Source organism: Podarcis gaigeae, assembly GCF_964106915.1.
Source record: "Podarcis gaigeae genome assembly, chromosome: 1".
Taxonomy (NCBI): Eukaryota; Metazoa; Chordata; class Lepidosauria; order Squamata; family Lacertidae; genus Podarcis; species Podarcis gaigeae.
The window spans coordinates 32039790-32059434 of NC_139678.1; the positions used below are offsets into that span (position 1 = coordinate 32039790).

Below are 19645 nucleotides of genomic sequence, written 5' to 3' on the forward strand. Positions count from 1 at the left end.
TGGAGAGTCACAGATTGTGTAAGAGGATGCGTGATTTATAGTCCGAGGGAAGATGGCCAGGAAATGGTTCTGCTCTTCAGCTTAGGGCTGCCAAAGTGGCCTTTGGTTCCTTCCATTTCTAAGAGCACTCTGTTCACCTTTCCGGCCACAAAGCGGTAGAATTATATGCCGTCCATCTGACTGGGTTGCCCCAGCCACTGTGGGAAGATCCAAAAACACAACAAAACATCAACATTAAAAACTTCCCTAAACAGGGCTGCCTTCAGATGTCTTCTAAAAGTCAAATAGTTCTTTATTTCCTTGACAACTGATGGGAGGGCACCACTCCAGAAAATGCCCCCTGCCTGATTCCCTGCAACATCTCACAGTGAGGGAACCATCAGGTGGCCCTGGGAGCTGGACCTCGGTGTCCAGATGGAGACACTATTTTGCGTATTCAAGGCGAGGCCATTTAGGGCTTTGAAGGTCAGCACCACAACTGTGAACAAAATTGTTATTTTGCACACTAGTCATGCTCATGCCTCTGATACAAATGAAAGAGGACAGGGAAAATATTTTCCCTCTGCTCTTATCTGCCAAGGAAAAAATGAAAAAATAAACTCCACTTAGGTGCTTGCCTATTCCAGCCCTTAAAATTATCCTGGAATAAACTGCTTCATTTTAACAGTACAGCGATGTTCGAATTTTGGAAAGATGCAGAAAGACCGAGAGTCTCCCTCGCCGCGCGGAGGACTTTGTGCAGGCGCTCCTAGGCGGCAGCGCCTTCCGTGGTTCTTCTAAGCGTCCCCGCGGCCTCGCAAAGGAAAAAAATCCAGGTCGGCTATCGCGCCGCCTTCCCCCTCCTCTGCGAAACTTTCGTTAGGTGGCATCCATCAGCCACGCCAGCCCTTCTCCGCGCGCTGAGTCATGAGAGCAACAGATCCCCGCCACCCCCGCCGACTGAGCGCACTTTGGTACGCTCCGCCTCCGCCTCTCCCTCCCTCTCGCCGCGTTGGTGCGTTCCATCCCGCCCCGACAACCCAACCCAATGGTACATCTCGCCCTCCCCCTGCGGCTGCGAGCAGTGGTTGGCTCCGGCAGCGGCGGCGGCAGCAGCAGCAGAGTCCCGTCCGGTCCCGCCCCGCCTCCCTCCGCCTTGTCATTGATGTTGTTGTTTCTGTCGCAGGAGCCGGAGGGGAGGCCGAGGCCGGGCTCGGGGCTGCGGCCGCCGGCGGCTGGGCCGGCCATGTCGTCGGTGTGTGGGGGGCCGGTGGGCGCCGGCTCCCTGCCCAGCGAGCTGGTGGTCCACATCTTCTCGTTCCTGGCCGCCCCGGACCGGCTCCGGGCCTCGGCCGCCTGCTCGCACTGGCGAGAGTGCCTCTTCTACCCGGCCCTGTGGCCCCGGCTGCGCCTCAGCCTGCGCGTCTGCCCGGCCGAGCGCCCGCGCCTCGACTTCCTCATGCGCAAGTGCGGCTGGTTCGTGCGCGAGCTCCGCGTCCAGTTCGCCGCCGACAACTACCCCAGCGGAGGAGCCGGAGGCGGCGGCGGAGCAGGAGCCGGAGGAGGAGGAGGCGCCAGCGGGGTGTGCGAGGAAGCGGCGGCCGCGGCGGAGGGAGAAGCACAGCTCTGCCCTCGCTGGCTGGAGCTGCTGAGGACCTACCTGGAGCTCGTACTCTGCGTGCTTAGCAGCGTCCGCAACAACAGGTAGGACGGCGTGGTGGGAGGCCAGCCAGCGTTAACTAACATTCACACACACACGTACTAACACCCATGCAAACACACGCCGAGCGGGAGGGAGAGTTGCAAAGCCTCCTTAGCTACTTAGCTGGGAAGCAGGAGCTCTCTCTTTCAAAGGTTCATGGGCTTTCTAACATCTGCCTGAAGTTCAGCCGATTGAGTTATTACTGGGTGGGGGAAGCTGCACCTGTTGAATTCCCGATTGTCACGCATCCACTTAAAGATGCCTTACTCCTGCTGTGCGCGCCGGGAGGGGGGGGGAGGAGGGGGGATGTGTGAGCGGCGAGGAAGGAGCCATTCTGGAGCAACTCGAAGGGAACATCACATGAAGGAACACACGTCTGCACGTCGCCACCCAAAAGTGCTGCGGTTGGGGGGGGGGGGCTCCTTGTGGAGAGGAGTGCTTCTGGATAGGTAGCATCACTACATCAAGTACATCAAGTACCTTCCCTGGGATGCCACCAAAAACAGGGAGCTGTTGAGACAGTTATTTGCCCTGTGCCCCCTGTTTTGATGGGCTCATAATACTTTTTGTCATAAGCTGCTAGGAAAACCTGACAATTGCTTTTGGTTTCTTGACTGATAGAAACCCTAACCCTTTGTCAGCTAACATGTCACTTCTTTAGTGCCTAAATCCTTCAAAATGGGAGACAGTGGCTTTGTGGTGTCCGTTCTAGAACACCTACTGTTAGTGTACTATTCTGAAGCCAGCAGCAGGGCACATTAATAATTTGCTCTGCTATAGGCTGTTACATAATTGGGAAACCAGTTAAAGAACATTTTCTTCTTTTTTAAAGGGAGCAATACAGCAATACCAGCTGATCCAAAGTGAGATTTTTTCCTTTCCAGTGACTCTAGTGTTTGTTGCCATACAACAAAGGTGTCACAGTTACATATTTTGCATTTTTAATTGGGTTTTATAAACAAGAATGTTTTACAAATAAGTATACCAAGTTTTTCATGTCATTTGTATATCACAAAAATAGCATAAACATATTTTGCATTTGTAAGCCTTTAGCTCTGCATTCTCCCTCAAGATTTCCAAAATTCCCATTCTGTCAAGGTCATATAATGAAGAAATCTTTTGATCAGTAATATTCCAGAGCTGTTTGTTTCCTTTTGTTTCCTTCTGTGTTACTCTTGTTTCTCTCTGCTCCACTACAGAATGAAATGTCCTTTTCAAGAAAAGATTGTGCAGTTGTCCGTGGTGTGCTCATCACTCTTTCCTACAGCCAGTTCTGCACAATAGAATAGACTATAGTTTGCACATCTTAAGTGATTTGCAGTAAGAAAATCCTGTTCAGATCACACATCTCAGAAAATTAAACTGCTGCAACTGGTACAGCAACCATATGTCAATGAAAAGATGTGATAAGATCTGAAGCAGCCAAGATCAGATTTGTGGCAATTTTTTCAGAGATTTCCAAATTCCGTCTCACTCTGTTGGGTGCTACAGTGACCAGCTTTTGTCATGTGGATACTGAAACACTCAAGTACTGTATGTGTGCTGTGAGCCAGGAAATTGCAGTTCACTTTCATGGCAGCCAGGAAATTGCAGTTCATATTTCACCTCATCTGTGAGCTCACTAGGTGACCCGCTGTGGGGCCTTTCTGTCACTTTTTATTTTTGCATATTTATTACATTTATTTAAATCCTACCTTGCTCCCAAGGAGCTCAGTGTAACACACATGGTTCTTCCTCTCCCTATTTTATCCTCACAGCACCCATGTGATGTAGGTTAGACTTGGAGACAATGATTGACACTCTTACACTCACCTGTGGAAAAGGCAGCTGCTTGCTTCAGAGAAGGAGGTAATCTGCATGAAAAGTAACAAGCCAAGAACCAGAAAGAGAGAGCAGCAAAGTCCTTTCTTTGAGCTGATACCCTGTCCGTCATCTAGAAGAGAGGCTTACAATACAGCACACACTGCAGGATATATGGTTATATAAAAAACAAAACAAAATAAAATCATGCACCTATTCTAAAAGCAGCAACACTAAGGCCCAACTCTAACCAGCATCACTATCAGCAGGCCTGGACAAATTAATAGGAAACCATTAGACTGATGAAGTGCTAGGTCTGCAACAAGGGTGTGGCAGGCTCGAGGAGCCCCTCTCAAGCTAGCAGCCTATTAAAGCTGTAGGGAATTTGGGCCTCAGCAGTTTCTTATAAGACTTACCCTCCCTTTCACTCTGTTAGCTAATCATGGTACATAGATGACTTCATGGGCTTTCTTATTCAATCCTGCAGAATCTGAAGAGTGTAAAGATGATGGCATTGCAAGGACTATTTGTATCTTGTGGCTGATCCTGCATACTAGCTGCTGGTTTTCCTTTGAACATCCCTGTTGCTTACCAGTTGAGGCCATGCTTGCATAAAACATTTCTCCAATTCTGTTTATATAGCCTTATTTCTTTACCAGCTAGGCAAAATAATAATTCTGTAGACGTTGACCCCAGTAATTCTAACTGCAGCTGGTTGAGATTGCAGAGGCAATCCTGTTTCCTTAAAGTGTTTATGTAAACAACTCCATTGAAAGGACCAGCAAACATGCAAAGCTTCTATGTCAGCCTTGTATCTTAACAACTTGCCTTGTGATCATAGGCAACAAGGAATTCCATGCGACTAATTAGTTGTCTGGCTAAGGAAGGATGGATTGCTCTGTCCAGGCACCACCAACCTGCCTCATTTCTGTTCTCACCACTGGGGAAGAGACTTTTATTCCTCTGAGCAGCATGACAAAACAGCCTACTAGCTTTTTAGCAGGCTAGTGGTTTTACTTTACAGGCTATTAACTCCAGTAGACTTAGTTACAAGGCTGTCTTAGTATGTCAATGATCAGGTAGCTTAAAGAGTAGACTATGTGTTGCATATAAATGCTCTAGAAGCATATTTACCACCACAAATTTATTCCTGGAACCCCACAGAGGGGGAAAGCAGCTCAAGTGGTGAGTTAGAAAGAAAAAAAATAGTTAATAATGAAAGAGTAAACCCACCTTGTTGCATCTCTGCACAAGACTTTCTCCATCTGAAGTTGCTTTTCCTTACACAAAAAGAGCATCAGGGTTCATTATGTGCATTTTCATATTACTTCGTTCCTATGGTAATAAGCCAGAGCATGATCCTTTAGAAAGGATTGCTAGACGAGGGTGTGAGCAAAAAGTAGTGTCTGAACTGTATGTTTTGGTCCTGTGCTGTTGAACGCACACGACTCAAATATTGCCAGAATTCTGACATGCACGCTTATTTGAGAAGTAGAAGGAAATGTGTTTGATTTGGCAGAACCATTCCGAGAGTTCATTAACTAAATCCAGCAAATACGTTTGACTCTTTCCTTCTCCTAGTGAAGCAGAACTCTCCTTACACCCGCGGTTAACTTTCAGAATTTATTGAGGAAAATACTTAATTGTTGCAGCAGCTTTGTTCTGCAACAACACCTTCTGAATAAACCTTTAAAGCTGCAAGTCTAACCACATGTTCCCCTGAATAAGCCCTGTGGAAAAACCGTAGAATTCACTTTGGAATTAATACGGAGGATCGTGCTGTAAGAAAGGTGTCGCACCCAAGAAGTTGTCTTTATTTCGCTTATGCTCTACTCCTCAAAGAGCAAATTGCATGTGGTTCCTGGGCAGCCTCCCAGTTTACAGGGCCAGGCTTGCTTAGTTTCAGCTGCATCATGAGTTTTAAGACTATTCTCTGTTTAGTGTTGAGTAATGATCATGTTGAGTAATGATCATGTACTGTTGTCTCAGGTAATGGATGGGGATGTGCTGCCTTGATTTCATCCCTGGATGAATGGAAAATCTCAGGATCTTTCCCACTCTACAGTGCTGATAGAGCTTGCATGTGTTTGGTGCCTATCCACATTCCATCTGTGCTGCATATGAGTTGGGCACTGTGTACACAATTCACATTCCATAATGCATAGCCTTCATTAATGGATGTGGGCATTCAGCAAGAATATCTGAACATCCAGTTCCTTGTTGCATGCACAATCCTCATCCAGCAAAGAAATCTGCTCTGGAAAGCCTGCATCTATGTGTGGATCTCCTTAGTAGATTGCAATTTTAAATAGTCTTACTGAAGTAAATTCTGTTATAAGAGTGGGGTCAGTTCACATATAACAAACAAACCATTGTTTGGTGTTGGAGATGGAGCCTCAAGCTCATACGTTGTTATTATTTATTGAATTTGTTAGTCACTTTATCTTGCCCAAGGCAACTCAGACCGATTTATAGCCCAACTCTCCCAATAGATACATAAAAAGCAAGCGGATGATTAAAATTTTAAATATTCCACCCACTTCTAAAAGGCCACAGATAATTAGAGACCCCATGGAATCTTCTTTTTTAGTTACTTCCCGTTTGGAGTGTGCACCAACCATAATATTTGGTTTAAATCCCAAAGCTTGACACTTTATAAAACAACTCAGTTTGGCTCAGGAGAGTGAATCAGTTCCATTTGCCCCGCACCCTTCCAAGATTGGGAATTCAAATGGCTCTAATTTGTCCCCCTTTTGATAAAAGTACAGTAGGTGAAATTTGCAGTCATAGCAACTCATCCATAGTAGACTAGCACATCCAGGGGCTTTTGTACTCATAGGCGCCGACTCCATGGGGCCTGAGGGGGCCCGAGCCCCCTCAAAAATTCGTTTGGGGGGGGCTCTGCCCCCCAATAATTTAAGAAAATTATTAGTTATATCATGCTTTGTAAAATCACAAAATTATGTTGGTATTTTTTATTTTCCTTGTTTGACGATAGTTACCTTTTAAAATACATTCAGTAATGAGTTAAAACAAAGCCACTCCCGATCTAGAGAGGGGGTGGGGTTGCGGGCTCTCGACCCATCAACAATCTCGCAGGGCTGGCTGGCTTCAGCCCCTCCAGAAGCGGGGATTCTCCCTAGCTCATTAATATTCACCGCCCACGGCGGCAGCCAATCGGCTGCCGCAAAGGGCGGGCCCTCACAGGTTCACTTAAGGTTGGGGCAGCCCGGGGCTCGCCCCTTTCGTTCCCCCAGCAGCAGCGGTTTGGAGGTCTTGGGCCCCCCCCCGATATTTTTTATAAGTCGGTATGGGCCCCCCCCCCAATATTTTTTATAAGTCGGCGCCCCTGTTTGTACTGGACACCTTCTCCCAGACATCCCACTTGGCTTCACCATTTTTCTGAAACTGATGCACACCCCTATTTCCTGTGAAACCTTTGCCACAAACTATGAAATAACTAAGTGATTGTGTGTGTGATTTGGAGAGTGGGCAATCAGACCTTGCTCTTGTATGTCTTAACTTCTTCCATGTAAACATGCTTAAGACTGGGTGGGGGGTAGGAAATCAAAGGATGAAATAGCCTTATCTTTGAGGCCCTGAAATAATAATATCCTTTGAGGCCTTCTCTTCCTTCTGCTTGGTTGCAGGTGCAGTGGTATTAAACTGATTTTTTTTTTAATTTGTTCTCCATAATTAGTTTCTTCATAGCACCTTGAAAAGGTGCTGTTTTGAATTGTTTCAAATATTTTCAAGGTCTGAAATACAGATACTAAACTCGTTCTTCCTGTTGCTTTACTTTCTCTTCCTCCATCTGCAATGCCTGCTGGTTGGTTATCTTTTGTCACATTTGGTTTCTGGGGAAATACGCCTGCTCTTGACCTGTACGAGATAAATTATGTAGTAATGTTAACTTGTTAGAGCATCTGTGTAATAAAAATGAATAGGCTTGAAAAGGAGGTGAATAAGCTAGGAAAGAAAGCGGCATATTAGCATGTTCAGCATTATGCAGCAAATAGGCTTCTGAAAGATAAGGCGTTTATTTCTGTCATTGAACTCTTGAAAGAAAAAGGGCACACCGGAGGCACATTTACTGATCAGCATAGCAAGATTGCTTGTTCTGGAGAGATTTTCAGTATTTTACAGAATAGTGGGGAATTTCCATGTCATTGCTGTATGAGATCAGAGAGTTGGTGGCTTTGTTTTTCACACAGCATGATTTAAAATGGCATATTTTATTGCACCAGCTAGTTATTCAAAATGGTTTGCAAGCAAAATATTCTTCATCAAGCAGTTGGAGAGAAAAAAATAGAAATGAAGGAGATATGCTTAGGTTGATGATCCAGTGGCCGAGGCTGATGTTGCTTCTGACCGTCTCATTTATTCTTCAGTTACATAACAGGCAGTGATAAAATTTACAATCTCTTCAAAACCTACAGCATGTCTTTGTCAAACACAAATGGCCTGAAGTGCAGAGCCTAAAAAGTCAACTTTAAGTGACTATTGTAACTAATCAAGAACATAACAGCCTGGAAACTAAGGAAATATAGTCCCATTCTTCGAAACGTTTGTGTTCTGATTAGAATTTTGGAGTGGCATGGGGAGGAAGCTAAATTCTTCTGTTCAAGCGAAGAACCTATATTCTCCGTAGGAGAGAACATTGTAGTGGTTCTCAGGTTTGGGAATACAAACTCATGATTTACATTTACTAATGGTTCTGACTTCTGATAATGTTTTTATAACTATCTTGTTCAAAGCCCTTCAGAGAACATCCCTGTTTGCAGTTCACACCATGATAACTTTCTTGGCTGCAATGCCACCCACATAATGCAGTGGCATCATGACATACAGCGTGAGCAAGGCTCACTGCTAAAAATGGACAGAGCTACATCAAAAAGCACAGTATACTTAGCTGGAAATTCATATGATACAGTGCAATTCTCCATGGCATAGTGTGGGCAGATAAAGTGGAGCTGTCCTGTTTGCCACGTCTGAGTAACTCTATTCCCCCTACCATAAATGACTTAATGCATTTGAGAGGTAGGTGCTTTGTTTTTTTTAATGAAAGCTTAAATTCAGGAAAAAAAAGAGCAAAATGCACCCTGTCATTGATGTTTGCTTGACAGCTTGAATAACGAGGCCAATCTTTTAATTTCGCCTTTATTAAACTGCAACAAGATCCCCAGGGATTCTCAGAAATTGCAGTTATAAAATATGCTTTTGACGTGAGTGTACAGCCTCCAGAGTACAGGCCTATTTTGAAACTGGTCAATACTTAGGAGCCTGGACATCGCCCTCTCTGAGCAGCCACTGTGTCAGGACTGTGATGTGAAAATGCAGCACCCGGCTGGAGGAAGCAGCCTGTCTTAGTTTCCTCCTTGTCTTCTACGTGTTCAGTGGAAGGCAGTTCATAATTGAGGAGGTGGAAAATGCAGCAATTATGGCAGATAGAGTGGTGAACGATACGCCCCAATGTTCCTATCTAAGGCATTACCTAAGCCATTAAATAATTTGTAGTAGATCCCTAAACTTTTAAAAAACTTTCTTCCCAAGAAAACACTGGTTAAAAAAGAGTAATCATTCCACTGTTATAATTTTTTAAGTATGTGGGAAATTATTGAGAAACCTCTTCACTGTCTGATATAATACTAGTGAAATTTGACAGATTTCCACCTACGAACATGAGGGAACTGTGATGTGGTTGCTAATATTTTTAGGCAACATTTTACCCATGTATGTATTCCTCTAATTGGTAGATATTTTAGATGTCAGTAAAATGTTAGTTTCGCTAATAAAGGTTTGGGGCATCTTTCCAATCCCGCCTTTGTGGAAAGTCTTGCCACAGCAGTATCTGTTGTGGCAAGACTTGTTTACTTTTTATATTCTTCTATGTACTTGATGTACTTGCTTTCTGATAGCTAGTAGGTGTTAGTTTTCTCTCTGCTTCATAGCTTGGTATTGTATTCCGAAACTGTATTTCACAGAAACCGCAGTGCACATGAATGTGTAGCTGAAATGGTTGCATTGACTACTTTTAGTCTCTGCCAATGCACTAACACTACACAGGCAAGTTGTTGCTCTTTACCACAAAAGTAAAATAAATCACAATGCAGAATGTCAGAGTTTGAACATACTAGATCACTCTATAACATTAGATGTGTTTCTGTTGTGGACTAGGTGGCAATGATATAAATCTAGCAAATTATATTCTGTTTGACTAAGAAGTATAGCATGGACTATACTTTAAAAGTTAAACGTGTGGATAGATAAATGGTGGCCTAGTGAATAAATTTAGTTTCTAAAGGGTTTCTGCCTGGCTCCTTGCAGAGCCCCTGATCACCAGGATGTCTCAGACAGGACCATGTGCTCTTATGGTGTAGTCAGCCATTTTCTTCCTGGGTGAGGCACTTGTCTTCTACACTACAAACAGAATAAACTTGGGCAGACCTCTTTATCTCATTGTGCACCTAAACTCCTGTGTACAAGCCAAAGCACAAAGAAATAGCAGTGAGCAGTGAAGGTGCATAGAAGGTGCATAGAGTGCCAAAGTTTCTGACGCAGATTGTGATGGAGAAGAGGATGCTGAAGAGCGCATTCGCTTTAATTTTGCTCATGGAGGTCCAAGCAGAGCCCACACTGCAGGCCTTTCGGCCATTGCTCAACTGAAAATATGGCTTCTGAAAATTAGTTGCTGAACAGAGAATTAATGGCTTTGCTTGAGTGCAGCATATAAAATAAGGCTGGGAAGAATTAATAGTTTCTGAAGGATCTGGGACATAATATGGAACACAAGGTTCTCCAAGCAATTCCATAAATTGCTCTAAAGCTCAAATGCAATCTTAATGCAGGTTGGAAACAATTGTGCATAAACCCTAGAGCTAATGTCATACATTAGAAAAATGCTGTGTTTTACACAGTGGTTTAATGGGTATTACTAAATTGCTCATGTATTTTTAGGACATTACAGTTCATGATAACACATGACTGAAGGAGATCCAGAGTTCATCAAGTTAGCCTGGTGCCAGGAGCTGTCACTGCTGCTGCTGCTGCTGCTGCTGCTGCTGTGGGATCAACTGGGCTCTGGCTGCTGATGGGCTGGTGGAAGCCTTGTGCATGAAATGAATGGAAATGTAATAGCATGTCTGCAGAGTGTGGCTCGGATCCCTCTGTGCATAGTTTCCTGGGAGTAAGCCCCCCTAAAAGTGAGACTTGCTTCCAAGTAAATGTATATAGGATTGAAGTGTGTGCTGTGATACCTAATCTCTCTGTCTCCCTCTTTCTCACATACACGGGCAGATGTGTTCACATACACTTCAAGTCATGATGTGCAAGCAGTGCCCACTGTGCTAAAGGTGTGTGTAGAATAGATAGTGCCAGATTGTTAAAGTAAGCAACTGACCCCAGATATTTTGATTAGTTATTCACGTGAATTGGTATGTGAGGGCTTACTATCTTTGTCCCTGCAGCAACCACCACTCCTCCTTATAGCATCCAACACAACACATGGCATCCTATTGCGTTGCTCATCTCCCGGTCTTTGCCTCACAGCATTGGCAGATGGGTTAGCATAGTGATTTTTTGTGTGATGCATTTTATGCGTTGGATGATGCTACAAGAGAGAGTGAGAGCAGTGGCAGCTGTAGCCCTCTTATAAGGTTTAGCCTGGCTTTCAGCTATGCAGCATGTACAGCTTATGCAACTACACTCAACTTTCAAATGACAATGCTGTTCTTTTAGAATTTACGGTACCTGAGGCAAGAAGTCTTTGGCTGCAGAGCTAAAAATAGCAATACTGCTTGATGTTCTTGGGTGCTCACTGCTGCTTCTAATTAAAATGTTCACATTATTGTGGAGCATATAGATCAGGTATGAAAGCTGACCCTTTAGAAAATCCTTTGGAAAGCAATCTCTGTGTTTTGCATATTGGCAATAAATGATGCGCTCAAAATATTGACGTATTTGAGGCATGAACTTTGCTGTATGTGACTAGTCTTCGGATCTCTGAGCAATACATTATGACAACTCTGAGTAGCTACCAATTGAGTGGCACCCTGCCAAACTTAGGTTTGAACTGACATAAACATAGTTAATTTTCTACAGAGAGTACTTATGCTTCAGATTGAATTTATGATCAAAAGTCAATATTTAAATTCAGGGATGTAGCTAACCACTCATCTAGTAGTCACTTAATGGGAATATGAGTTGCTACAACCAGACAAGCAAGCTTTTGTTAATTGGAAGAAACCTGGCTCTCCTTTACTGTTTTTTAGACCACTATTGAGTGGGTAGCAGGCACTACTTGCAGTAGATGGTTTTTAATAGACCAGCCTTCACCAACCTGATGTCCTCCAAACGTCGTAGTGCAAAACATCTGGAGGGTGCCAAGTTGGTGAATGCTTCTTCAGACTTGTTTATACAACAGTTTTCTTTTTAATACTGTACATCTATGGGAGCAAAAGTGAGCAAATTGTTTTACTTGGCTGCCTACAGAACACCAAAGTAGAAGAGGCTGGAGCAGAATTGAGAATTTAGAATAATATGGGGGGCAAAAGTGTACACCCTGAAATATTTAAACATGATTTTCAGTGAAGCATTAGTATAGGTAATAAATGAAAAGCTATGTATGGAACTACAGTATAAACTCGTCTCCAGATAAGTTGCGTATGTACCTTTAAGTATGATGGCCTTGGAAACAGCTGTTATTAGTCAGCTTCACTGAAAATAATCTAGGGAATGGCTGCTGTTTGCTGCCTTTTACTTTGTCCTCTGTGAAGATCTGGCAAGTTATCTAATCTGTACCTGGGAGAATCCAAGAGCTTCTAAGTAAATATTAGGCAGGGCATCGTGTTTATGCCTGAGCCACGCAATATAGAATTTACCAAAAATGTCGCAACTGCTAAAAACATAACCACATAACCTGGAGAGTGATGCAGTCTGTGAAGGTGGGCTAGAAGGAAATCTGGTTAGATGGCTTTTCCATTCCATCCTTTATATTCAAGCATTTTATTCTTGGGTGGAAAAAAGCCAAGAAAATAAGCAGGTTTGTGCAAAGAAAGCTCATCTGCATCATAGGTTCTATACAGTCTCTGTCACTAGCATGGCAAGTCCCAAATAGCTGCACCCGGTGACCCTAGGTACAGGAGATTTCATTCTGGTATATATTTTGCAAGCCCCTCTACAATGTTATGTCCACTTGTATTAATACCAGACATATAACCATTTCCTTACCACTGTCTATATTCATGAGGATTATTTCTAGTATACTGTGATTCAGAAAAAAGATTCACTATATTGTGACGGAATTATGTTGGGTTCTTTTCTAGTTTTGAACAATTTTTAATGGATTGTAAAGCTATTTAGCTTGGTCATTCAAATGTACCTTGGTTAGAAGGGGCAACTAGGTTCTAGATTCCATGTGCTAGAAGGCTATAGTGTTACCGTGTGGATTGCGGCTCATATAACACAAAAGCTTGAGCTATTTTCAAATGCTCCTCTAATGCAAAGCCTCTGACTTGACGCTTTCCCCTTCCAAATAGGAATCTCCAGAAATTAAGTCTCTTTGGTGATATAAGCATTCTGCAACAACATGGAAGTATATCAAATACGCACCTCAGCAAAGTGGATCCAGATGGAAAAAAGATTAAGCAGTAAGTTGTCCAAAATGTATTGTTACAGTATTGCAGTTTAAAGAAATGGGATGTGTGTGTTGTAAATGTGCTGTTTTAGAATATAATCCATTGTCTTCTCTGATGATTTAGTACTGAAAATAATGGTTCATGGTTTCACCGTGTCTATCGTTCTTTGTTGTTGCAATTTCCTTTGCAAATTGGACATCTTTTCGCAGAACATGATTACTCTAAAAACAAGCCATTTGCAATAGTTGGGAGATTTTCTCCTACAAAATTCACATTCTAGGATAAATCATTTTAAGCAAAGCAGGAAAGGGTGCCAGGGACTGCTATAGTAGTATCTTCATCCAGCAATTCTCAGTATAAACTTTATGCTATCCATGTCACATTCCTAAAGGCAGATGCATTTTGTAAAAAAACTGAGCAACTTTCATACTGCTTCAGACATAATTAACCTGACTATTCTCACAATTAACTTCAGGAGTAAAATATGAGACGTGTGGGGACTATGTACGCTGGCCTCAGCTCCTTGGTGGAAGGGTGGGATTAGAATGCTCATCATTATCAGAGTTGCACAGGTGGGTGGGTGGGTGGGAATAAATGAATGGAGAATGGGTTTCCTCCACTCTCCAGTTAGATATTTATTTCCCCTGCCAACCAAAGCTGCAATTGCATAACTAAAATAAGCGTAAGATGCAAGTTACTTCCTACCCCCCATTATTTTCATCAGCCAGTATAAATAGGTTACATACAGATGTTCATCACTCTGAATGTGGTACCAAGTCATGACTCGCATGTGAGAAATGGTTATCGTGGAACAAGCATCACGGATAGAGCTTTCATATAATCAAATATCACTTCCGCCATTTGGCTTCAAATCAAGTGTCAAGCTGAATGATGTACAAGCATATACAGTATTAATCAGTCCTGATTTTCCCTTTCGAGTATCGTTTGAATGAGATACACAAAGTGCTGATACCGTGAGTGGATTCAAGCACTATTGAACCCACCACGCTGTGCTCTCTAGGACTTCTAGCAATTGGTAGCTACCCTACACATATGCTAGTTACAAAATGTGGGGAAGAGAATCAAAACAAGTTAGCATGCACAGTTCCAAAAGGGCAAAATGAATTTTCTTTTATATTTGTTTAAAACAAAAAGGAAGACAACAGAACTTTAAAAAGCAAGTGCAATTCTGCTGCTGGAACTTTAGACTTATTTTTAGACCCCACCCACCCCTGCTACAGCCAGTGTGTTTCTAATGCAACACAGTTTGCATTAAAAGTGTAAAGTGTTGTTGCTTCCTTGTCTATTGAACTTGGCTCAGAATAAAAAAAATTAAACTATAAAAGATTAAGACGGTTGCTTCTGTTTCTTCTTGCAGAATACAGCAGCTGTTTGAAGAAATATTGGGTAACAGCAGGCAACTGAAATGGCTGTCATGCGGGTTTATGCTACAAATCGTAACACCCACATCATTGTCATCTCTCTCAAATCCTATTGCCAACACTATGGAACACCTGAGTTTACTGGACAACCACATCCCTGGTAATACCACTCTTATCACTGCGGTTGAATTGGAGCGTTTTGTCAGTCTTCGCTCACTCGCCTTGGATTTCTGTGATTTTACAGCAGAAATGGCAAGAGTCCTGGCTGATAGTAACCATGTGCCTTTGCATCGACTGTCTCTTCTGGTCCACAATATTTCCGTAATGCACAAGTCCCTGGAAAATATGCCAGAAGACGAAGATTGGAAGGCACTGACACGCAACAGCACTAATCTTCGGGTCTATATAATGGCTTTTGATATCAAGAGCGATGACATGCTAAGGATTCTTAAACCCAGTATCCCACTGGAGAGGATTCACTTCGACAGCTACATCACTTGCGTTTCAGGAGCTGTTGTTGATCTCATATCTAGGCAGTATGATAAGTTCCTCACTCATTTCATACTAATGAATGATGTGATAGATATGTCTGGCTTCCCAGATCTCAGCGACAACAGAACCGAAGACCCATTGGTTTTATTGGCCTGGAGGTGCACAAGGCTCTCTCTTCTGGCAGTGCATGGTAGGCAATTACAGAGGGGCAAAACACTGCTAGTTTAGAAACCTACACATTCATATGGGTATGGGTATGCCCTTGAGATTTCCCACTCAAGTAATTTTCTCCAGGTTTTGGGAGAACTCCCAAAGTGTTGGGTGTTGGGGCAGGGAATAAATTGTGCTCTGGCTTCAGGGTAGGATACGCTGTGCATATCAACATGATTATATGGTGGGAAACTGTTACTACTTTCAGAACACAAGACTCACAGTTGCCAAAAAACAACAACCCTTAATTGATAGGAAAATAACTTCCTGCACTGTTGGATGGTCCTTACTTTAGACGGCTTCCCCGTCAAAGTTGTATTACACCCGACATATTTTATGATTATTGGCTCCTTTAACACGAGCCTTTATGCTACATACATATCATGCTGCAAAACTACCAAGAAATCCCATGAGACATTTCCTTACTCATCTGCCCGGAATTATTGGGGAAGGAAAAACAGGCAGCTCCGCAAAAATTAAATACAAAAAGAAGCAGCAGCAATATTCACTTTTTTAATTAACCGAGTAAGTAAACTGACCAATTACTAGAGTGATTTCTTGAAAAGAACCTCATTAGGAAAATTGCTAAATAGGGAGACGTTAGCTGTGAGGCTGTAAAATATTAAATTACCTTTGGGGTAGGGTGGGGAGGGAGAGGGAAGAAAGACAAAGTCCTAAAAATTAGCAATTGCTTTTTTGTGTTTCAGGTTATACTGTTTGGGCTCACAACCTGATTGCCATTGCTCGTCTTCGTGGCTCTGATTTGAAAGTGCTTGAAGTCACAGAAGAAAGCATTGATTTTGACCAAGGTGAATTGGCTGATCAAGATGTGGATCCGGTGCACAATCTCATTGAGCAGGTATCCCTTGGATTGGGCCGACCTTGGCACGCAGTCATGGACATAGAATTACTCAGTGTCTTTACTGAGCCAACTCGTCATTTTTACAGAGAAATGCAAAGCTTCAGTGAAGGCATTTAGTTCTCTTTATTTACAGTTCCTGTGGTTACATATGCAAGTAGGGTCCTATTATGTTTTTCAGTAGTGTGAATTAACCCCTCTTGTGCTGTGTTTAATCAGTATTAGCTATATAGAATTATATATGTATATTCTACTTCTTGATCAAAGAACGTAGTCGGGTATTGGTTTAGAAGCTGAAAGTGGCAACGTTTAGGGCTTTCACGGTTAATGGACTTGTCTACAAAAAAAAAAAAAAAGCAAAACTCAGATGTGGCTGAAGGTTGTCTGAGGTTGCCGGCTAACTTTCTTTTTGTACTGAGTAACTCTGCAACTTCACTGATTTTACTATTGTCGGAGTTTTTGTGCTCAGGAGCCAAAAATCTTTTTACTATCCATAGCCCAGTGGTTTTGAATGCAGTCATTGTCATGTAAACTAGTAGCATGCTACTTAAAGCTTTTTTTTTTTTTAAAGAGAGAAAAATCAGGACTATCCAATACCATTTACTGTAAACCTTTGCTTTGATTTCATGTACAATATCTGGAGCATGAAATATTGCCACTCTGCAATCTCCTCCTTAAATATGAAGCAGTTGTCTCTTGCACAGTATAGCTTCTTCAGATGCTTACCTGACTCTGAAAGCTATCAATCGTAGTTTCATTGTAAATTAATTGTAGCTTCTTTTTCTTGTGGTCTGTCAGCTTCTCCGTATAAGTTAGCTTTGGGCCCAGATTTAAAAAGAAACGTCAAGTCTCTACACTCCGATGGGGTAAAACCATAATGATTTAAAGATATAAATTTAAGTCTACTTTGCTTGCAAACAAACATTAGTCGTGAAATCCCTAGCAACTAAGTCACTGGATTTTCTCTGTCAGCGCCTGTGTCAGCTGCCAAAGAATAGATTTAAAACGAAGAAGTGCCCACATGCTGGCAGGGGCAGGCCAATTTTTGGCCAGCCAGATACTGCTAGATTGTAATATATAAGGTCGAATTTCGACCTGTGGTACACAGCTGTGCTGTGGCTCAGTCAGCAACCTCAGAACTCTTAAACATGCACCTGTTTCACTGTGAATAGTGAATGTAAAGGAAAGAAAGGAAAACAGATAATACAAGCCTTGTTCTATCACAGGTATGAGCTGCTATGATGCATGAAGAACATTCCATGAAGTATGTTTTAAAATCTTGTTATATCTGAGAGGCTTTAAAAGCCGATTTAAACTGTTTCAGGGCAACCGCGGTACAGACGTGGTCTCTGTGAGACTTCCACCTGACCCAAGTTTTAAGTGGTACGAATGTTGTGCATTTAATGTTAAAGGACAGTCTGCAATAATAAAGTTAAGTGGCCAACGTGGGTGCCCAGCAGTGCTGAGACCTGGCTGCCATATTGTAAGCTTTGGAAAACACAATTTATGCAACAGATGTCCAGATATGATTCTATTTATGGAAAAGTTTATATGTGTTTTACAAATGGTTTTACCATCTTATATTAAAATGACCTTTTGACAGGTGTGCGCTGTTTTGTCTCCAGTGAGCACATACCATGCGGATTTTATATGTACATCAGTAGAGTGAATCCACTGGCACAGTGTGTGTGAATGCCAGATGTGGTGAGATTTTATCTTATAAATGTGATCAGACTAAAGTAACTCCTGACAGAAATTGTAAGGAAACCAGCTGAGTGTTTGACTTGATGACTGATGTTGTATGGTTTATGTTAAATGTATATTCTTTTAATCAATGAATAAAGCATTAAAATTGATCATGGAAAAATATTTTATTATATCAGCATGGTAGTTTTAGCACTGAACAAATCACACTTTACGTTGAAAACTATCTTGCTTGTTTCCACTGTTTAAATCCAGAAAGCCTTGAGTTCTGAAGTAAATCAGACATTTATTTGGCTAATGCTTTATGAACAATTTTTTTTAGGAAACCAAGCTAAGTAGAAGACCAGACCAGCTATCATAATTTGATATTGTTTGCTTAAACTGGCAGAATAAATCTTTAAAAGTGTAGAATATGGAAAGCCCAAATCCCTCCCGTAGCAAATGCTTATATCAAAATTGAATGTGTTCTAAAACAGCAACAACTGTGTAGTACTTATATCCATGTCCCACTATTAAATAGACTGTGAACACTTACCATGCCTTTGGCTTTACATGTTATCTATTTATTCTTATTGCTGTACTTTCTGGGTGACTATACGGTAGATGGACAAACAGCAGCTTGTTCTGTGTGATAAAATTACATTTCCCCCCTTGAAATTTGTTACTAGTTCCTTCATGTTATACAGTTCAACACAACACACACACACAGCACACAGGGGTGGCTAATGTGGTATCTTCCCATAACAACTGCCATCAACCCTGAGCATGGGGCAGGCATCCTGGGTGGGACTGATGGGAGCTGTAGTTCAATAACTAATGAGCCACAGGTTTGCAACCCTGCACCTAGGATACAATCCAGCAAAAGCTAAGTGTTTGTACATACCCTTGATTAACAGTACAAGAGTCAACCACACACTTAACTGCTCTTCTGAGATCAATTTAACTAAGGGGCTAACAGAGAGTTACAAGCAAACACATGGATCTGAGACCTGGATCCGGTCTTTGAACTTCGCAGAAGGAAAACCTACTTTGAGAGTGACTAGGAATGGGCAATCAGCCACTTCCAGCTGCTTCTGCACACTAAAATTTCCCTGCCTTCCAAAGCAGCTTTTCTTTGCTTTGTGACCTCAGCTATGCATGTGTAATGTGTAGCTAACCCTTCAAAATGTTTGACTTGTGGGCCACATGGCATAGGTAGATCATGATGTTACAAGTAAATTAGCACTTACCTGTATTGGCAACTGGCAGAACCAGCTTCCCTTGAAGTTTTTCATTCTTAATGGTTAATGAATGGTCCCTAAGCCTACGTAACTTGCAGAAAAGTATGGAAATGCACAAGTTGAAACAAAGATGTTTTAATAGCCGGCTTTTGGTGCAACACAGGAAAAAACCCACTAAAGCTGTTGTGTCTGAGGCAGGTGCATTTGTAACATGTGGATGAGGGGAGGGAAAGTCAAATTGTGAGATCATATTGAATGCAAGACACCTTGCAAAGAGTTGTATTCAATCAAATCCTACTTGAGTTCATTAATTAAGTTAAGCATGTCCATTAACTTCAGTGAGAGTAGAACTAGTATTGAGTACTATCTAATCTTTCAAATAGTGGCCAAAAAATGAAAAACAGCAATTACGACTTCAGTATACACCAGCCTTTCAAAAAAACACAATGTCTTCAGTGTCCATTTAAAAGGCAAGACAGACAGAGCCACTTGCACCTCATAAAGAAGAGAACTCTAAAAGTGTGAAACGACCCAAAGGTTCCAGGATAGATTCAGTATTGAAATTGGTTAAAAGAATTTATAATCGGAATAATAGGATGGATCATAACATACATATCTTTGGTGTCAAAAGACCAGCATACCCAGGTGCATCGTCAGCATAT

The 19645-nt window shown here is 42.2% G+C and overlaps 1 protein-coding gene across 1 annotated transcript; it reads left to right on the forward strand.

The window, feature by feature from the left end:
- The first annotated feature begins 1012 nt into the window (after window positions 1-1012).
- On the forward strand, window positions 1013-18297 carry FBXO33 (F-box protein 33). Its single transcript, XM_083741366.1, has 4 exons — window positions 1013-1683; window positions 13018-13128; window positions 14495-15180; window positions 15908-18297. The coding sequence occupies exons 1-4, from the start codon at window positions 1028-1030 to the stop codon at window positions 16177-16179; spliced, it is 1725 nt and encodes a 574-aa protein (XP_083597492.1). The 5' UTR covers window positions 1013-1027; the 3' UTR covers window positions 16180-18297.
- Window positions 18298-19645: the final 1348 nt, after the last annotated feature.

Excerpts from the sequence above, each read along its gene's own strand:
- FBXO33 (XM_083741366.1), top strand. The coding sequence starts at position 1,028 with ATGGTACATCTCGCCCTCCCCCTGCGGCTGCGAGCAGTGGTTGGCTCC. Across the intron at positions 1,684-13,017 it reads AGCAGCGTCCGCAACAACAG|GAATCTCCAGAAATTAAGTC; the intron begins GTAGGACGGCGT and ends CCTTCCAAATAG. Across the intron at positions 13,129-14,494 it reads GATGGAAAAAAGATTAAGCA|AATACAGCAGCTGTTTGAAG; the intron begins GTAAGTTGTCCA and ends TTCTTCTTGCAG.